At 41.3% G+C, this 22,133-nt stretch overlaps 1 protein-coding gene across 1 annotated transcript in view; it reads right to left on the reverse strand.

Moving 5' to 3' along the window:
* Window positions 1-20,999, reverse strand: part of TSPAN5 (tetraspanin 5) — a 79,319-nt gene extending 58,320 nt beyond the window's left edge. Inside the window, exon 1 of the mRNA XM_057366588.1 lies at window positions 20,710-20,999. Coding sequence (XP_057222571.1) covers window positions 20,710-20,790 — 81 coding nt within the window. The 5' untranslated portion in view covers window positions 20,791-20,999. The remainder of the gene's footprint in view (window positions 1-20,709) is intronic.
* Between the last annotated feature and the right edge of the window lie 1,134 nt (window positions 21,000-22,133).

A 22,133-nucleotide genomic window follows, 5' to 3' on the forward strand; every position in this document is an offset into this window, starting at 1 on the left:
CGGTTCTCTTCCTCCCCTTTAAAGGACAACACAAACACAGATATGCCAAAAGTTCAGAAAAATGTTATTTATTTGATCAGCCAGCAAAGGGCAGGGAGGAGCTTTACACAAATCAATCTTCTGAACCCACAAGCAAGTCAAGTAATGGTGATTCAYGGAAATGTATTCAAGGATGATACCACTACAGAACAAAACGACAAGTGAACACAATCAGCTGACAGGAATGGTAAAATCCCTGCAATTAACTTTGTGAGTCTTTAGCAAACTTTTTGGGTAATTYCACCACACCCTGGAGTCTTTGTACCAAAATATTCATGAACTGATTAGAATTACGAGGAAATTCATAGTCCTTCACCACAATCAGCGAATCAATGCACAGAATACTCCCCATTCTCTCCATGCAGAAAGCTCACTGTTTAAGATAAAAAGAAGTGGGGGGAAAAAGAAAGGAAGAGTCAACACACTGTTACAACAGCTCTTCAGAAGGGCAGCTAACAAAGAGCAGTTTACTCAATACAAGCCCTGGCTGGCAAGTTCACATCACAGACCCATCATTGTTTGTACCAGCTGGGGTGGAGTTACACGGAAAGACTTAACAGCTACACAAGTAYCCTGCAACTGCACCTCAGCATGAATGCTGCACGGTCGCTTTCCCACCCATTTTGCTGTATGTARCACTGAAATACAGGATGCCAGCCATTAATCTGCACCTGTTGCTAGCATGGCATGAAACCTAYGGAAGAAAAAGCACACAGACATTTTTCGTCACATGTGCATTTAGCTTTCATATAACAGTTCACTTGCACAATATTACCCTCTTGCTCACCACCAAGGTAGCTTTCACTTGCTTAATCAGCATGATAAAATTAACAGCATGAAAGAGTCCTGATACTTCCCTCCCCCGAGAAATCCATGAAGTCAATTATAGAAATCAAGACATTTTAAACTTAACACAACTGTGGATAAAGAAGTCCTGAGCTTAAGCATATTTTGCTTTTAGGCTTCCACAATGTGAAATATTATTAAGTATGACAAAATGATATTCAGTCTGCATTCACTCACTGCAGCAGAGCCTTGTATTTAAAGCCAAAATATATCTATATTAAACAGAAACAATTGAGTCATTGTACAAATCACAGAGAACCTCCAACCCACAACCTAGAGAGCAGTGGATAAAATTAGCAGAGGAGCAGAACATACCTGCATTGAGGATGAGCTGACAATTATACAAATGGAAATAAAAAAGAGCAGGTTCTCATGTCTTACACGATTTTCAGGGACTAAAAATGAACCATCTACTGAAATGCTTTTCCTTAGGGCTGCCTTCCAATCCTGACAATGCCCTGAAGACAAATCCAACACAAGAGGATGCAAGCTTAACATTGCATTCCATGGTGGGGAAAAAGAAAAGGAAAAAAAAATTAAAAAGACAGTTCAAGAGTTTAAAAAAAAAACCAAACAAACAAACACAAACACTCAAAAGAGTAGTCAGTTTAATTTTTTTTCCAAATGTGCTGGAATTCAGACTCTGACTGACATAAACAAGACAGATAAGAGGACTAGCAAAAATACCCTTAGAAAAGAATATTCAATRCCATTGGCATGAGCCAAATGCCCAATAAGCCAAGCCAGCCTGTGGGGTCTTAAGTAGGAAAAAGTAGAGGAAGCAGACACAATTACTCGAATAAAACAGTTAAAAATAATCATCATCCTCACCACTTAGCACCTACAAGGAAGGGTCCTCACATTTAAGCAGATTGAGCCAAAGGACATCTGCTATGTCAGACAAACACAGGGCAAAAACAAAATACTTTCACAAAAAAAAACCACAGTTGGGTCAGGAAATCTACACAGCCAATTTTGTGGCGTGGCATTCCATCCCACCACTAAGTAGCTCCCCCTCCACTCTCTGGGGTTAAGACCCCCTATATGAACATTGTAAGACATCAAGCTGCAAAACAATAAAAGCCCATTGGAAAAACAGTCACACTCAGTGCTGTGCCCTCAGTCACACACACACAATGCCAACACAATGGTTCTGCTGTTTCTAACACTCCCACCGACTTCGACGGGAGATGAGAACAGGAATTAGTACTGTAWCCTCAGCAGCCATGAAAAGCACACACAGTCCATGTTCACCAGGCAGTATGAAAAGCAGAAAGATTTGAGCTCTTGGCGAAACCCACATTGCTGCTTCTTTTCTCAGCAAACTCCTCCAGTGACACAAGTACATAAAACATTTAGAGTTGCTGGATTGGTGCTTCTATTCAGTGGTAAAAGACTGTGACTGACACAAATGCAGAGGAAATTCTTGAGAAAAAGAAGAAAGTCAAGTGAAGATGATGTAGGAAGGTCTGATTTGCCATCGCACTGCCAGCCAAGAGTGGCCACAGGAGACCTTTGTATTTTAATTTATGCTCTCTCAGTCAGGCTGAGGAGCAGCAGCTGCTGCAGTCAGAGCAAAGAAGGCACGGCTGTCAGCAGAGCAGACGGGAGGGCAGTCCTTATGCCTGCTACCCTGCAGAGAGAAGAAAGAGCAGGAAAAGAAAGGCTTCCCCAGCAGGGACCCCTCATTGCAAAAACAGATTCTGGCTGGCAAGAGCAAAAGCTGTCCTCTTACACAAGTTTCAGCAGTACTGGTATGAAGAAGAAGTGGAAAAATAGAACCAGGAAAAGAAAGTTTATATACATATATACTCAAACACACCTGCGCATTTATATGAAAGTAAACATGCTAACATACACTGCCCACATTGCATTTTATTACTGCTAGTAGGATCCACACTTTCATAGAAATTACACCTTTATAAGTAGATCTAGCCTATAGCAATAAATTCAGTTTGCAGGATGGGTTTATTTCTCATTCAGTAGAATCTACCATACTGAAGATCARTGCACAATGCCGAACACAGTTTATATGGTGAATAACAAGAATGGAACAGAGAGGGAACAGCACTTTGTTGCTGCCAAGAAAAAACGATTTAATCCAAGTACTTCACATACACATATAAAATAAAAAAAAAAAATAAATAAAAAAAAATACACACCAAGCACATGCCCCAAAAAACCCCACACACCTGATGACTTAAGAAAATCAAAATAATCAACCAACCAAAATAATACACATTTAAATGCTAAGCTTTGAAGTGTTTTGTTCCATTGTGCAAGTTTTCATTGAAGTACTTCCAAAAYAGATCTCCATGCAGTGAATAAAACAGATTTCAAGATGTACACCTACCAAACTGTTTTCTCAGGCCTTTTTTTCTTTAGGCTTTCCCACAGCAACAAGACTAAGTTCTTCATCTGGAAATCCAATTGGAAATCCAGTTCCCAAGGGAATCAGATCATGGATCTGAGCCCTGGGAATAAGAACTTACAAATGCATTCAGAAGCATTCATTTATTATTTCTTAGTAAAACAAAACATCTTAGAACTCTGTAAGATTTTTTTTTTTTTTTTTATTCTCAAGCCTAGTAAATTAGATTAAATCTGAAGCCAGTCTCTATAYGGCCAGCTAGCTTTAAAGGATCTGATATTTTCTGGCCAAAATCATGCCATCAGGTTATGTTGTTCTCTTGCCTCTCTCTTCTTTGTCAGACAGCAAATACTAGTAGCCATCCATGACACACTGCTCCTTCCTTCCCATGACTACTACACAAATAAACAAGTCTCACATTTCATTTATCAGATATTCAGTGCTGTAGTGTAAGGTAAAATGACTTCCATAAACTAGCCTTGATTTACAAACTTGCTTGGGCTACAACACAACCTTACAGACATCACACTTACACAGCACCAATGACCCCACTCTACTGCCTGGCCACCAATCCACCTTTTGAAACCCCACAGGATTGTATTCTCAGCCTAACACTGGTCTCTGCTTCACAGACAGCGTAGGCAGCAATGCCAAAAGCCATACATTTGCTTAGGAACTTTCTTGGGTTCCAGACAAGAAAGGAACTTTCCACCTTTCTTTCCAAAATAATGGCTAACTGCTACATTTSACCTTTTTTGTTAATGCCAATTACAGCAATCTTCCAAAATACTAATAAAAGGAAGGAATAGTCTGGTGTCTGCCTGGGAACACCCTTCAGATTCACCTTCCCAATACAGAATTCTCATCTTTCATACACTCTTTTATTACTTAATAAGGATGCACTGTAATCAATGGCAAAATTAAATAAGGATTCTGGGAGTTTAGGCTTCTTTCTTCCTTTTGGGAAACATGGGAAAGAGAGAATGAAAAATGACAGAACTGCAAGAATTTGCAATCGTATATAAAAACTGTCAACTGTATGTCTTACTGTTAAACATGGCCTGGGCTGAAAATGGTTATTTCATTGTAACTGGAGGAGCTGTGTAAAGATCCAACTAGGTCACCATCTGGAAACTTAAAGCTCCTCTTCCCAGCAGCAAGCTTTTTCATCTGTGACATCCAGCTGTAGTTGCCTTGGACGGGTACACTTACTCGACTTTACACGCCTCCTACATTTGTGATTCAACCATCTGAACCACTGAAAAGGAAGGTGTCCAAAATTTGTTTCTTAATGGTATTGTGTGGAAAAGCTGGAGGCAGGGTACAGCAGGGAGCAGATAAAAGGTGTTTCAAACTACACTCTTCAGGTGCAGGATTTTCATTGTGGTTTAACAGAAGCTAAGCAGATGAACATGAAARTTAATTGACTCCAAGCTGCAGAATGCTTTATTAGATGGCTGTTGGAACTCCACCTCTCCCAAAGTAAGCCAATACTAACAGGAAAAAGGTACAGCTAACAACTGGATGTCACTAACTTCAGAAAATTAGAGATTCAGCAATGAACCAGATAAATTCACAAAGAAAAAATCATATAGTGATACCAAGTATAAAGATACTAATTTTGAATGTGAAAGACTGGGGATTCAAAGCGTACTTCGTAAGGTTTATCACTACATACCTGCTTCATTTCTTACAGTTCCCACCAGCTGTCTACCACTGGCCACTTTTTGAGAATATTTACCTTAAACAGACCTATTGYCTGGTCCAGCATGGTCACAGATATGGCCTCTTAGTTGCATTTCTAAAATGGCTGCAGTCCACCTTGGCAGTGACACTTTATTTTAGTTATTTTCTATATGAGGAAATGCTTCAATCCAAACATAATACTAGAGAGAAAAGACTACAACACTTCACAGCACATCAGGCATAAAAGCTTCAAAACAACTTTCTGTCCACCCTTGTGGAAGTTTTCATTCTTACATCCTGTCCAAATCCAAGGACATTCCCTTTTATTTTAAATGCAAAATACCCACGTGAAGGGAGCTGATTAATAGTGTAATATATCTCAATTTAAAACAATATTTTAATGATACATATTTTCATTAAAGTAACATAATTTCATGAAAATTTCAGAGATACCTTTAATAAGCYCACAAAATTACTTCCAATACTTAAAATACTACCTTTGAAACCGAGTATTTACTCCTCTTGCTTCCAGTTACTTTACTGATGATTATAGTTTATTAGGAACTTTTCACAACAAATACATAAACCTCACCCTACTCTCATTCTGAATCCATTTTTAGGTGACATTATCKCAGGTTAAACCAGAAAGAATTTTCAGTAGACACATATGCATCCCAAAGCTCAAGAGAGAAAGAAAAAAACACACACCTAATCACCCTTCAGCAAAGTCCAGTAGAAATACCATTCCAGACTAACTCCTACTGGGTCATACCATACCAGTATTACTGGTTTAGTTTCCATAACTTCTGTAGTGACTGCAGCTTTGCAGATTTCAACATTCCTTTCATAACTTTGGCTTTCCTAACTCAGGGTTGATCAAAGGTATCAGACTTTGAAAACAATATGGAACTGACTATGTGTCCACAGACTTGAGCTAATTAAGATGAAATATTCCCAAGGGGCATTAYTSAGTGTACAGTAGGGGKTTTTTTTCAGATTCGGTCTGTCCAAAGATATGACTAATTGTGCCAAATACTAATTGCAGGGTTGGTGTTTGACATGGACATCGCTCACAGAAACAACAACTACATAGCTTTAAGTCAAGGCAGTTTGGTGTTCCAGTGGCAAAATGCTCTTCTGAGTTCCCCTGGTCACATCCTTCCCTGAGGGAAGTCGTTCTCATCCTATGCCACTCTTCCAAGCCTCCCAGCTGGTTCATGAAGCTGTATCTTACACAGGCACACCAACTGTTTCAATCTACACAAAGGTAACAGAAATCCAGATTACAGGACCTTCAAAGTAATATCTTTTTTCACTTCTTTACCATTAAAACTTTAACTTGTTTAGCAAGAACTGTAGATGCATTGATATATCATTTCTTCACACACCCGAGAGAAAAGCAAGAACAAGATTCTCTTCTAGGGAACTCCCTTGCATTGAATCTAGTCAAAAGGCAAGACATCTCCTCCCAAACCTTGGAGCAATTTTTGGCTAGGGAGGTTAATTTTTCATTTGAAGGAACATGACAATCTAGAAGATTAAGGATTCAGTGCAATAGCTCAAAGTTTTTAATCTCACTTAGTGGTATGACAAATCTAAAAGCAGGGATTGTTAACCTTGACCACTTTTTTTTCCCCTAAGCTATCAATAAGAATCGGTTTCACATTTCTGTAAAGCCTTACTTAAAGGCAAAAAGAAAGGTGGTTCTTGTTATGTATTTCTAAGAGTATACTGAAACCACTGGAACTAGCACAAACTATACCTGCCTACTCATATTGCTTTACCACAAAGTGCTAAAACAATCCAATAGTAGGAAATAAATGCAATATTCATCAAGTTTTCCATTTAAAGAGACTGTTTTTACTTTATCAATCAYCAAAGCATAAACAAAACTAGACCGAGATGTTCAATCCCCATTCAGCTGTAAATTGATTTTCAGGCTTGATTTATATACACAGCTTCTTTTATGCTCTGTTTACAGAAATCCTTTTATCTGACACACTAGCTTACATGGGTAAGACACTATTAGCAGTAATAGAACATATTTCATGCAGAAGCCATAATCTTTAGTCTAAGCTGTTGTTAAAGTTCAGATGCCATTAATTAAACGTGGAGATTTCTCATGTGGCTGCTGGTAGAGCACGCAAGTAGTGGTGCTTTAGAGCTGGACATTAGCAGCTGCCTCAGTCACAGAATTAGCATGAAGTTGCTATTATTATGTACATGCCTGGCAAAAGCAGGACTCAGTACACAATGAAGTGCTATGAATCACTACTTGCAAAAAATGACAGCAGTGACCAGCTTGCTGCCCAGACTGGTAGCAAGGCACATAGCCTGCAGAAACCACTGTTTTCTGCATATTTCAGCACATGGAAAGCTATTTCACACAAGCACACCACTACTTCACAATTAGAGAGAACACAGTCACAACTGCTTGTGGAGCACGAACTATGCTCTTCATCAGCTMAGTCCTCTCAATGCGGCAAATATCAGAGCCTCCTATAGTTCCTGCTACTGCAAGGGAAGTTATCATCTAATGGATGGTCAGGCAAGACACTTWCTCTGAAACACAAATGAGCACAAGCAATCCCTAGCAGGCTCCACTCTTCTCTGCCAGAGTTTTTGGTCAGACCACTCCATCACCCTTTTTTTTGCCAGATCCTAGCTACTTRGGCAAATGAAGCAATTGCTCCCGCTCTTTTGAACGACTTTTCAGTGTTCTGTTTGGGGGGCGTCTTTGGGCTTTCTCACACACCCTTCYTTTTTGTTTGTTTTTTTTTTAAAAAAACTACATTGTTCGAAAAACAATTATGCAGCTGCCAACAAGTGATTCCCCCTGAAGTCAACAGGATCTGATCTTATGCAGAGGGTCACAGTAAGTGCCCAATCATTTACAGYGCTGAAAGCCTTTGCGCTCTATACTCTTAAGTGCATGAAGGGCTAAGCAGGGGCCTCATGCAAAATTAATAACACATCAGGAAGTGGATGAGGGAGAGGGAAGGCATTTAATAATTGATCCACAGTTTGCTTTCTGTGAATTTTGAAACAACTTTATGGATGTTTGTCTAGGTTTACCTATGTGTTTCTTTTTTTCAAAATGGAAMGTTTTTGAACTAAAGTTCTACTAACAAAACAAAATCAAACAATGACAAGAGTGGCACTTTGATAACAATAACTGCAGAAAAATATCTTCCCAGAAAGCAAGATGAAGATGGAATAAAAAACAAGGCAGGTCTTTTTTCAGAGCAAATATGATCACCCACCCACTTTTTTAAGATGACATTCTTAAAAACCTTCTGCTTTATGAACAAATACATGTATTTCATTCCTGCTCAATCTGTAAAAAATTGCAGGTTTCTCTTCTTACCATCACTTATACAGAAGGCCAATCACATCCCACAATGCAAAGCCATCTTTCCATCTTATAAAGTTCTTCAAACTCTTGAAGCTAGGAGTCTAGTACTTCTCACTCRAACAATTTTGGTAACACAGCTGCACCAAAAGTGTTCTACCTTGCTCTATAAATATCATCTGCAACCATTTTAAGGACATGTTACAGTGGCAGATAGGAACAGGGTAGCCTTTTAACGTAAATGCAAATCTGACCTTCGTACACTAAGGAGATTTAAATAACAATACTCACTAGAGCTCTGATACGTGTTCAAAGATACAAACAAGGAGTCCCACGAACTCTCAACATAAGCTATTTAGGACTTTACAGGGATGCTTCTAATTCATACAGCAGCAATTATCACCAGCCTATTTAAATTTCAGCCCTCTACTCCAGCCTCAAGGAACATCATCGAGTTCCKGTGCTTCAACAGCAACAGGACTTCCATGTGGTAGAAACAGGAGACACAGAACATTCCTCAAATCTCTATGATCTTCCAGTCTCTAAAAYAGCCTCATCTATTCTACCTCACTTGATTCTGCACAGCTCAGTCCTGCAGCAATTTTTTATGAATTGTTATGAAATGTGAAATTCTTCACATCAGAACCACAGCTGTTATGCACAGCTTTGATATTCAACCGACTTAATGGTGTGATACAATAACTAAAGAAGTATTATCTCCCACAGGTGTTATTTGGGCAATCTTGCACCAACACAACACTTGCTGTTTGAAAAGGAGAACCTTGCACATTACACTGAAAGACACAGACGTGTAGACAGAACAAAGCTGTTTGTCCAATAGGAAGAAGTACCTTACAAAATAGTACAAGACCAAGCCAGTGTTGGGTTTTTACTTCTTCCTACTTTACTGCGGATATGTGGCTGAACTCCAATAATAGATTCATAAACTGCCTCTCTCGCAATGTGACAACGGCCATGTAGAGGCTCCTACACCAACAGTGAGCTTTCTACTCCAGGTGACAGGTGTAAGAACAGACACAGATACATGGAGAGACACAGAAAGGACCTCCTCAGAGAACGGAACAGAGACAACAGGCTCTGCAAGCTRGAGTAGAGCACAAACTGAAAGGAGGGCAAAACCAACAAGAATGGGGTATTTACAAGAGATGTGGTAATTTCTCTAGGCAGCAGTGAGCTGCTACTGACATGAAAACCACAAGTGGAGTACTTCATCACTGTCATTTAATAAGAGTGACATTTAAAATAATATATGAAATACTGGATGATAGACAGTTCACTAGAAATCCTACACACAAACGTATTTCTGGGATAGGGAAGTTGAAGACAAACCTGCTGTAGCCCACAGCTGTCCTTTTGCCTCTGTCAAATGTCAGCCCACTGCAGAATTGCCAATAGGATCATAACTTTAYGGAGCAGAGAAGAGTATCCAAAACAACAAAAACAGCCGAGGAGAGTCACAAATCATTCACCTCCTACAGTGGCACAATTCTTTGACCCTCAGTCTCATCAGGATTGGGATTGGTTTTCTTAATGTGAAAAGTTATTAGCTGCATCAGCTCAGAAGCTACTTCTTCTCCCACAGGTATGAGAGTGGTTTAGGAAAAATGTAGGAAAACAGAAGCCAACAAGGATATAAACCATGTAAAATGTAATCGGCTTGTGTTCTTCAGTAACACACACTTATTTGTATGAAAAAGTTCCTGCAGAATAAAACATTGATTCAAAGATCACCACAAACCTCTAGAKTACCCAGGCAGTGGTTTTGTCTGTCTTCAAAATGAAGAAAACAAAGAGAAAGCAATGTTTTCAAACCATACCCAGCCCCACACAGCTTAAGTGGGAACACTACTTGTGACCATGCCAGAGCTCCCAGCAGGAGCAAAGCAGTAGAATACAGTCAGAGGAAGCAAAAAGTCCTTCTCCGCATGCAACAGCAGTTAGATGCGTTTCCAGTCCCTTCAAATCCTGTTTTTAAGTTACGTAAATGAATAAACTTTGGCTCTAGCAATCAGAATTAATTTAAAGTTCTGCATTATACCTATGTATACATATACATAYGTATCTCCAGCATTAAAAGCACACTAACCTTTTGTATGAAACAAGGCACTAGAAAGGATACTACTTGGGAATGGGTAATCGTGACAAACTGTCTTCAGAGAGGCCATTTGCCAACCCATCTAGCAGGCCACTCCAATGYAGAATTAGCATCATTACAGGAAGTRGCACAGTGTTTGGAATACCATTTATGGGAAGGAAAAGAAACCAGAGAGGTAAAGGATGTAGCTGTCCACTTAAGTTCAAATTAAATTCATACTGCAACAACCTTGGAAGACAATCACTGCTTTTTGTTTCTTCAACATAACTGAGCAAGCAGGAGAAAACAGATAAMCACCATAACTCTTCCAAGAACAGGGAAGATGAAAGGGTTACCACTTATGTTTACGTAACAGTCCTCACTGGAGTGAGCTAACTATTGACACAGCATCRTGTCTTACAGCTCTGTGTATTCCAGCTCTGTGTACTCCACTTTGCCTGGAGCTGAAACAGGCCACACTTGTACAATTACTGTAAGTTGATCTATGTAGGGAAAGGAGGAGCCAGTCCTAACATCTTCCCACACTTCATTCTTGAAGCTAAAACAGCAAATCAGTAGAACTTGACCCAGATGAGAGAGTTCTCAGCCAGATCTGGTAACTGACTGCTGTCAGTCCACTGAAGCTGCATTAACACATTAGGCTCTGCAGCCTTGTGCCAGCCTCAGCCGTTTGCAGCCACCTGCTCTCATTTTGACACCAGAATTCAAAAGGCTGCACACCAAAACCAGTACTGAAAGCACTATCAACCAGGGCGGAAATMTGTATCCCTGCAACAGAAACAGCTCCTTCCAGGCATTCAGAGACCAAAAAAAATTTGAGTTAGGCAACAGTTCACATCTCCCCTTAATGGCCACAGAAAGAAAAAGAAACAAAGAGAATGGTAGTGATAATCAAGCAGTATTGATTAAAAACTGGACCTTAGCTATTTTTTAACTGCAATCATATATATTTTATATTTATATATATATTTTATAGTCTTTGCAAGCCAGATGGAGGAATTTTCCTCTAGTAATTAACTGGATAACTCCTTGGAAAAGAGGAATTCTAATTTTATAAGTCTTACCTCTTCCTTTTTAAATTATTTTAAGTATATATCTAATTATTGTTGGACTGACTGAATTCACACATAYTCCTTTAGACATACACCCATGTGAACTGGCAGTCAGGAAGCCAACTTCTACAAAATGCTACTTTTACCCACATGTAACAGGGAATCTTTCTGGGTTTATATTTAAATAGCAAAAATTAAAATTRAAAAATGTGAAACCCTTGCTCTGTGCACAGCAGAACACCCCAGTATACTCCCATTTGAGAGATGCCCAGGATACCTGGCTACCCTCCTTCTCACTAGCTGGTAGGACCCACTGTTCTGAAATGTCACTATWTCCAAATTCTGTGCTCCAGTCTGAAAGACTCCAATCACACGGCATCGCAGAGATTATCTTCCACAAGGTGACATAGTTAATTGAAGCATAGCACAAAGCAACAGAACCCTTGCCATACATTATCTGTGAACTTTCTCCTCAGTGTCTCTGCTCCTAAACCTTTGATAGCACAGAGGGAATTCCCTTCAAGCTCTTTTCATATCACAGCCTGTTGGAARATAGAATGCAGCAGAAGCACAGAGAACCCAGACTCAGAAGGGTAAATACATGTCCTACTCATGGGTACGTAAAGCAAAGGTATCCAACAGGGAGAACCGGTGGTGCAGGCTGTAACAAAATGACAGGCACCAGGCTCCGGGTGACATCCCACTCACCTTTGCTTAGGGCACCAGAGCTCAGTTAAGAGARCCTGCCCTCTTGACACAGAGAAAATCCTGACACAAAACAATGTTCCATTTCATTGAAGATTTGCCCCTAAATCAACAAAAAATAAGTTGGACTCTCATCAAACGTAATCCACTAACACTAGGAAAGATGCCATAGGCCCAGTTACTGCAAGCATCCTTGCAGCATAATTTATTTCATACKCAGTACCCTCTAACTCGCGGTTACATTGCTCTGTCTACTAGAGCAACGACAGTAGATATACTCAGGTTTTAACTCATCAACACTATGCTGATGAAGAGAACAAAACAGAACTCTCTATGAACCCAAAATATTGCACATATCTAGAAGACATCCAGTCCTCTTTTAATTCTTTGAATTCAATACCTCAAAGGAGGACCAAACACATCTAGAAATGTTACTTGCTTATTGMGGAGAAAGAGAATCTATTTAAGCAAAATTTCGTGTAATTCTTTGGYTGTTTTTCCCTGTGACAAGTTTTGCTGTTGGAAAAAACAGGAAGCAACAGGTACAGAATAGGTATACAAAGTCTTTTTATAATACTTAATCACTTTACTGCAAAAGGTAAAAAGCTCTTCTGTCATCACACATCAGAAACATTCCTTGTAATGGTGTTCAATGTTATTTGATGTAACAGAGTCTTCTCTAGGAGCAGAGGGATTTTCAAGGCCTGGAAGAGGTATATTGATTTTTCCCAGTTCTGCAGGAAATTGACAGTTCATTCATAAGATCCTCTGTGTATGATGAAATACTTATTCTAAACACTGTCCAGAGAAAAGTGACTGGAAAGCTGAAACATTAGCTGAAGAATCTGATGCGGAGACTGATGTGTATTAAAATAAATACTGCTACAGTCTCATTTAGTTTGTAAAGCTAAAGGAGTAGGATCTGACTGGTTTTAGCATCTCTGCAAGTCAGGCCATCTGGAGGTTATATGAGATCACACTGAGTCAGAGTTTGATACCAAATCAAGCAGCCCTGACTGCAAGCCTCGGTGTGTTAGTGACATTTTTAAATGCCAGCATACGGAGAAGGCTGAACTGCTCTAGATCTCTGTGTATGTAACAGAAGCAGCTACAGCAAGCACTGTGCCAACAGTGACATCCACCCACATCAACCCTTACACCTGTAGAAAATACTGCTGAAATCAGGGAAAATCTGTATCCACAGAGAACCACATGGCAGAGACTGGAAGGGCTGCTGGCTCAAAATATTTTGGGTGGGGAAGAGGCAGGTCAGGCCTTACTCTGGGGAGGCAATGCCCTGCTCTGCACACACACATCCCCCTAGGCCTATATCCTAGCCATACAGTGGTCACCAATCCCGGCCACACAGGAGGCAATGCTCCACTCTTGGAGCCCCAGTCTAGCCCCAAGAGTGGCCAGATGACCAACATGGCAGAAGGGCCCAGGAAAGCCAAAGGCTACTAAACCAAAGCAGGAGGCAGGCACAGGTCTTGACCCTAACTCCTCTTGGAATTTCTATCAGCTGAACACCCCTGGAACAAGGAGTAGTAGCTATACTTGTTCTTTTCTGTATCTTTCCTGTCTTTCTGTCTTCCTCCTTCTTCTTCTAATTCCCTCTTCTCAGAGTTTTGAGTAACCTAAAATCAGACAGGCTTGGAGTTTGCTAAGTTGAATGGGCTAAATTAATGCTTTGTGAAGTGTTTTATGTTGAGTGAATGGTGTTCTAAATAAACTTTTGCCGAAGTTCTTTGATTTTCTGAAGTTTTTGTTGTTTTGAACCCTTGAGAACATCTTGTCAATATTATTCGCATGCATCTAACTCAGAGTACATGAAAAACCATAAACCTTTCAGGAATCAAATGAGTGCTTTTTGGTGCCTTAAATCACAAGATAGGATATTCTGTGGCAGGAGCAGCTGCACAGTCACAAAAAATGCAATGTTTTCCAAATTCACATGACAATACAATGAAAAATAAACAGATTATATTATTCTTCACTGATTTAAGGCCTTATGTATTGCTGAATTTTGCACTGTAAAATTGTCATGAAATGCAATTTGGCACATTCAGTAAAAATTGGATAAGCTTTTTTTGTTTTCATTCTTTACTGCATTGTAACAATATTTGCTGATTTTTAATGAGAAACAGACAGAAACTACACGAATAGAAAGTCACTATGAAATTCTAACTAATGGAAAAGTCAGATATTAAGTTGTTTAAAATATTACCATTCTGGAAGGCACTTTTATGGCTAATGCTAACAGTGACTTCTGGGTCATCTCTAACAGAGAGGTTACTTCATGAGCTGTTCAGCTCCGCGATCCTCTGTCCATATCAAWAAGTCAATTACAGTCCTGTTGACCAGGCTACTAGCCATGCTTTTAAGAAATATGCTACACATTTCGGGCAAAACAAAGCATGAAGACTGATTCTCTCCTACAGCACAACAGTTAGTTTAAAACTAGAAGTTCCTAACTGGTAGAATTAGGTCAAATGATTTTTTGGGGTCAAAAATATTTTCTCTCACCTCTAGTTTTAACTGAAAGCAAAACATTATGTTCTAAAGGCCCACAGAAAATCTTCACAGGTTACTGATTTTAGTTAATGGAGTATGAGCTATTGAAGTATCTAGCCTGAGCACTTAACWACACATCAACTTCTCCAAATTTGTAATTTGTAGCAGCCCTGGTGACAAMGACCGTTTATCATGCTTTTTCAACATAGACTTGAAAATGTCTGTTTGTAGGAATGGGACTCAAAAGGAAGAGATGTTTCACTAGGTAAACTCCAGTTTCTCATCCTCTACTAATCATTAACTTGCATCTTACAGAGTCTGAGGAATAAAGAATAAATTAAAGTTCTCTAGGAAGTACATCAGGATTATTGCAATCTATAGAATTAGGTTTTGGAGAGCATTCTTAAATAAGAGATTACATACATATTTTCAAACTCCTGTCCACTGGAGAGGAGTTCCCTACATATTTCTTCTTACTACTCTCCACACAAAAACAACAAGAAAACCTGAGCCCCTCCTCTCTTCCTCCAAAAAACACTTTCTCTCCCACATTTTCCATCTGAAAATTATCCTACATCTCCTGCACCTTGGATGTAATTTTTTTGTTTGTTTACAAGAACATGTTTCCTGGGTTCCCATCTGAAATAAAAAAGCCTTTCTTGCCCAGAACAGCTCAGGCTTGCTGAGTGCCTACATGACTATTACATCATACACTGCAGTTGAATATATACATACCTAATGCATACACCAAAAAACTCATAGTGTAAAGACCTTAGAATTAAGGTAGCATGTCCACCTTCAAATACAATGTTGCACACGATGGATCTGTTGCCTTTATTATGGCAATATTATCAACATGCAACAAAGGCAATGGGATTAGAACCAACGATAATTTCTTTTTGCACACACATATCCATAAGATGTTTCACTTGCACAAGTATTCTGTTGGGGGTGYCTGCGCTCTGGGTGCTGTTCACATGGATCAGCTTTTCTCTGACCGGGACACTACATTCAAAAATTACTCTTCATACTTTGAGACAGATGTGCCAGCTGGAAAAACTTACTGTGACAACTGAATCAAGGTGGAAGACTGGTAAATATATTTACCAAATTCATCTTTAACACAGAAGGAAAGTACATAAGCTGCATATGATTGTTCCCATAACATTCTCTTGAAGGACCTTGACATCAAACATAGAAGTCACACAATCGCAACAGGTTTTCTCTAGTTCTAGTTCCTTTATGCTTTTCAATTTTTTAGAAACTAGAAACATCAAATAACTTAAAACACATTTACAAACACCCAATTTTGACAAAACAAAYACTTATGAGAAAGAGAATAGTTTCATCCATGGTACTCACCTATTTCTTCTTATATTACCAATGATACAGCCTACCACAAAGTATGAGGGAACACGAGCCAAGGAAAATTTTTATTCTAAGAATGACCTCTGCAAATCTGAAGCAAATCCCCTGGAGCTACTAAATTTTTATATGCTTTTGAAAGACTGAGGCTACATCTGCTGGAAGAGACACTGAGGAATTCAAGAATCCCGACCTCCAATAATGCATCCATTTCATCAATATATACACCCCTGCCTTTCACTGTTACAAAACACTGGAGTACTTGCCCAAAACAAGCATTGTTCTGTTTCTGCCAAGACACTGGTGGAATGCTTGGCCATGCTTCATCTGTGCTATGAAGAAATGTAAAACGAAAAATAAAAAGTCATTCGATCATAAAAGGGGGAGAGGAGGGAAATGAACAGAATGCTTCCACTTCCACTGCAAGGACATCTTCCCAAAGAAAATTTTTAGAGATCAAATGCTACAGAATGTGTTCGAAAATTGCAGGAAATAAGCTTCACACTGATTTGTTTGGAGTTTTTTTAACCACTGTGGCCAGGGAAAAATTACATAATCAAAACTTCCTTGTGCATATCTGAAAACCAGCTGACATCAGAGAATTATCTTCTCCCCCTTTGAAAACRAATTATCAACAATGTACAATATTTAATAAGCAATCTATTAGTTGTCCTTTAAAGGTCAGTGCATTTGTCCAACACTTTTCCTGTACCACACTTACATAACCTTATTTTCTTTCCACTACCTCTATGTAATTCAGAAGACTATCTAGATTCCCATATGGTTGCCATCAAAAACAGCAGATGMCAAGCAAATTAAAACACAAGTTATGACTTGTAATATGCTGATGTATCATAATTGCAGCATAGCTCATAACTTAGRGTGAATCACCAGATAAAGAAAAGGTTTCTGAGGTGTCAGTGCTTTTTATACGTCTTCCTGATCAGACCAGGTTCAGTGGAATGAAGTGTGGACTGAAATTCAGACCTTAACAAGAGTATACATCCACCATTTCCATCAAGTATAAAAAAACACAGAGAACAATTTAAAACAGCCTTTGGAACTAAAAATCAGCCTAAAACTGTCTTACCAAAGTAAGGGGGAAAGAGGGGGAAATAGTTCTTGCCTTTCATGAAGCAGGGCAGCTTGCTTTGGCCTTTGGCATTGTACCTTTGACATCATTCTACATGGAAACTGAAGCGGGAAGCAGGCATTGTTTGTTTGTTTGCTTTAAGTACAGAAAAATGTTCTCTGTTAGCTCATATTACAGTTTTATGCTTTACCGAGACAAGACCTGCAAKGTCTATTGCAGCAGCTGGCAGCCGAGAAAGGTAGCACACAGAGCGTGTGGCGCCTTCGCACAGGCAGCATGGCAGTGGAGCTGAAGCACAGGTGCGTGCCCCCACGCACAACCAGCAGGACGGTAGCTGAGCAGCAAAGGGAAACACAACRCTAAGTTCCTGCTTTAGATTTACGTGCATTTGTGCCTATCAGTTCTCTGTTCGTAAATATTACTTCGGTGACTGCTCAACGAGCTTTCTTTTTCCACAACAGTATAGTAGTCTCATAAGCTTTTCTCAACRAACACTTCTACACTATTTACCAACTAACACTAAATTTCCAAAATAAATTGAACCTGCAAATATATTTCAAATATTAATTATGCATAGATTCAGCGGATAATATTGTCTTGTACACAGTATGAAACACATATTTAGGCAAGAATACATTACCTGGGGTGATGCAAGCCYGAGAACTATCTTCTAAAAAGCATACTGCCACCCTTACTCACAATTACATACAYAGCACTGGAGTGCAACTTTCCTATATTCATTATCCTAAAAATTCTGTTGTGGTTTTTAAGGCCTGAAATATTTGACCAGCGTAAAACAAAAMAAGACAAAAAGATCTGGTAATTTATTTTGCACCTATTCAATAGCATTTAAAGCCTCAGATTTTTTGTAATAACTTCAGTTTAACTAGCAAGTACAATCATGCCCTGCATAATTTCAGCAGATCTATAATATTCTGCTATTCAACACTGACAATTTTCTTGTCAAAATCATTATTCTTCCAATTCAGTTCTCTTTATTTTTAGTCCATTGTTTTATGATGCAGAATATTTTCTTTGTTTACATTAATATTTTAAAAGGTTGTATTAAAACCACTATATAATAATGCTCRTGCCACGTATCTCCCTGTTTGCAAGATCCTGGAAAGTATCATGGGGTTAATATGATGACCTCTTCATCATTTCAATCTATTTATAACTACTACATTAGCAGCTGTTTTTGATTATTACTTTTTTGGCCCAGTTATTGAAGGGTTTGCTATTACTTCAGTAAAAACAACATTAAAATGCATTGTACAAGGRTATCTGCCAATGTTTTCACCCCAAATCATGAGAGACACGGTCATAAATGCAGGCTTTCTCATAAAGACATTACAATATTCTAAATAAATGACAAAATTCTCATAAAATGCTTGGYCTTTGTGAATTTCAAGAAGGCTAGCCAGGACAACAAATGAAACAATAAGCATTTTGCAAAAGAGAAAATCTGCAAACAAGGGCCACACATCAAGCAAGTGGAAGACTAGGTGATATACAATTACATTTTTTTTCAGGCTTTCAGATTAGCATTCCAGCAGTATAAAGCCTTTGGCCCACATGGTTACMACAGAGGCACACCTGCCATCATGCAGAAGCTGTGCTGCATCAGCCTCAGAAACACAGGAATAAGAAAAAGACTAGCTACAGAACACCTAAAAACATCACCACTTCCCCACTTGCACCTTCAGAGAACAAACTGAGGGAAATTACAGGATATGGAGCTTCTGACAGACTGACAGTGCCTGACAGAGCAAGTTAACATGGTTCTATATATTCCACCACAATCTCCCCTTCTCAGTCCAAGCACACAGCACACAAGTGCTCCTCACACTACGTGATCCCTGCTGAAAAATATCCGTGTTCACAGCAACATATGCCTTGCAAAATCAAAACAAAGAAACAAAGGAAAAGAACTATGGCAAACTCAACCACCAAAAACCTGGTGAAGATTACAATCAGAACAGCTCTGAAGGGTCAGAATACTACAAAAATTGCTACGACTCATCTGCAGGAGTCAGTCTGGGGCCAAGTAAACACTGACATAAATTCAGAGTCAGCTTCACTCTTGCAGCGTAGCTGCTTGTTTAAGGAAAGATATTACAGTATAAAAGTGGATTTAATCAAAWTTCCCATCCTTTCAAAACATCTTCCTCGGGTATCTTTATTTTACAGGAACACAGACCTGAGCTTAGCTATAGAYACGTGCTATCCACGTATCCACCATCCTCTGTTCTCGCCAAGGAGACAATCAGAAGCTCAGCACTGCTTAGGTTTCTTTCCTCTATTCTTCCCTACCTTCATCCACAACCTTCAAGGTGGWMTTGGGGCTTTTTTCTTCAATTCTCCTTTCAGGTCCAAACAAGCCACTATACCGGACATGTATTCAACTTGCTTCCAAAGACCCTCAAAACCACATCCACACTACCTGGGTTTGGTCCCTGTATGGGCCATTTACTTAAGATCCAGACTCATCCTTGTGGGTGCTTCCAACCCAACTATTCTGCCAATCTGTGAAGATGGGTGTCTGCGTGTTTCTCATTGCGGTGAGGAATAATTCATGTAAAGAGGATCACTGTACATGTAAGAGCCTTCACCTGAATTTAACATTTAATGACCTCATAACTCACATGTGAGAATGCTCAACCCCCCCATTCCCTGGCTGTGGTTATGAAATTTGGTGCGAACATCCATGAACAGCTGCTTTGCTTTCAAATCCAAGGCATCAAGAAGATGCTGGAAAAACTGTTACACACAGGTTAYATTTCACTATCCAGTTCTTCCTACTCTACAGCCGGTGGGGAACGGTGCAACAAGACACTGTGCAGAAAGATCAAGCAGCACAGCCAGGAATCCCAACAAATGCCCAAACAGGCCTCCTACGGGCTTGCACTTTAGGGATGGGTGGAAATACTGTTTCCCCCCTCCTCCATCCGATTAGCGCTACTACTACTATGTGTTAACAGCTAATCATAATAAACCATGCGCCATACACAACTTCATCATTGTGAAATCATTAAACAGCACTGTACAAAGAACCCGAGCTGTGATTCTTTTTATTATTTGCATCTAACAGGGATGGCAGCGTACAAACATGCAGATCAATTCCTTCTCCAGGCCTGGGTGCCTGGTTGCTCCCTTCCTCTCCCACCACAAAGCAGAGGTGGGGGAAGGAAGAAGTGAACAGGATAAAAGGACGGGCGGCGGGGGGGCGGCTATAAAGAAGGCACGAAACCCGCTTCGTACTCACAACAAAAGCAATTAGGAGGGCCGGAAGAGAAAAGGAATCGGCACCCTCGGGAGGTGGAGGAATGCAGCACCACAACTTGCCCGGGGAAGGGTTGACCGGTGCCCAGGGGTCGCAGGCGGCGGCCCCTCCGGCCTTGTACCCGCAYCTCATCCAAAATCCTTCTCGCACCCCATCCAAAATCTTCCCCGCGGCCTCACGCCGGGCTGTCACATGCCCCTGTCACCCCCGGCCGTGCCCAGCCTGGGAGCGGCGGCCGGGGAGGAAGAGGAGGAAGCAGAGGAAGACACGAAGCCGACCCCACTTACCCAGAAAATGACATTGAAGCCGAAGATGAAATATTTGATGCAACAACTGACTTCAGGCCCCTTGTAGTGCTTTCCGGACATCCTCTGCGCTCATGAAGACGCTTTGCTCGCGGCCAGGGTGAGAACCAACGGGAGGGGAGGAAAGGGGGGGAGAAGGGGGGGGGGAATAAAAAAAGATAAGAAAACAAAAACAAAAAGGAGGGAGGAAGACTAGGAGGAGCGGGCTGGGAAGACTGGAAGGAGGGTGGGGGCAAGACTATGAGGAGGGGTCCGGAGGCGGTGCGGCAGGCAGAGTTCAGGGCCGGCTCCGCGCCGCGGGGAGATGCGGCAGGAGCGGCGCGGCGGCGGGTCGGCTCCGACTTGCCGGGCGCCGGGGATGGCCGGCGAGCAGCTCCCACCTCCTCCTCCTCCTCCTCTTCTCCCGCATGGAGGAGGCCCCGGCTGCTCGCGGCGGGAGGCACGAGAGAGCGACRAGGAGCTGGGCGGCCGCCGGCAAAGGCGTCGCCGGGGCAGGATCGGCCCGGGCAGAGGCCGGAGCCGCGCGCCCCCTCAGCGCCAAGGGCCGCCGCGCGCGCCGCGCCCCGCCCCGCGGCGTGATTGGCACCGCTCCCCGCCAATCGGAACGCGCGCAGGCCGCCGGCTCCGTGCGCGGGGCGGGGCGAGGCTGCGGCTCCGCCCGAGCCGGACGTGTCGCGCTGAGGGGCTGCATCTCGCCATCCCTCCAGCCTGCCATCCCTCCGTCCATCCGTCCGTCCGTCCATCCCCTCCGACGGCCCGGGGAATGCCGAGACAGCGAGGACTAGCCCCGACTGGCACGGAGAACACCTCAGCAAAGGAGCTGCCAGGAGGGAGCACCGGTTCTGAGGCTGACTGCGGTATTGTGGAGGAGCGAGACCCTAAATCGCACCGTGGAGGTGTTCTCAATGGGCGCCGTCAGATCGCTTCCCACACGCAGGAACGCATGAAGAACCATTTTACAGTGATTGCTAGAGTTTATATTTTAACATCCCCTGAGTTTATATTGAACCTGACAGCTACAAAGTTACGTGGCTTAGTTGTATTCATATGCTGTTTGGGATTCAGAGTCGATATGGTCTGGCATTAACAGCATAATTAACAAGTTTCTTTGTTAAAGAAAGTCATCATTTCAATAGATCAAGCCTGCGAAGTTTTCTGGTCAGCTCTAAGGAAAAGGCTGGGGTAGAGGAGGCTCAGGGGGACCTTATTTCTCCCTACAAGTCCCTGACAGGAGGGTGTGCTGGGGCCTCTATTCCCAGGGAACCGTGACAGGATGAGAGGACAYGGCCWCAAGCTGTGCCRGGGGAGGTTCAGGTTGGACATCAGGAGGAATTCCTTCACAGAAAGGGTTGTTAAACTTTGGAATGGGTTGCCCAGGAGGTGGTGAARTCRCCGTCCCTGGTTGT

This window comes from Malurus melanocephalus, unplaced genomic scaffold (genome assembly GCF_030028575.1).
Source record: "Malurus melanocephalus ecotype Western Australia unplaced genomic scaffold, MMel_1.1 scaffold_68, whole genome shotgun sequence".
NCBI lineage: Eukaryota > Metazoa > Chordata > Aves > Passeriformes > Maluridae > Malurus > Malurus melanocephalus.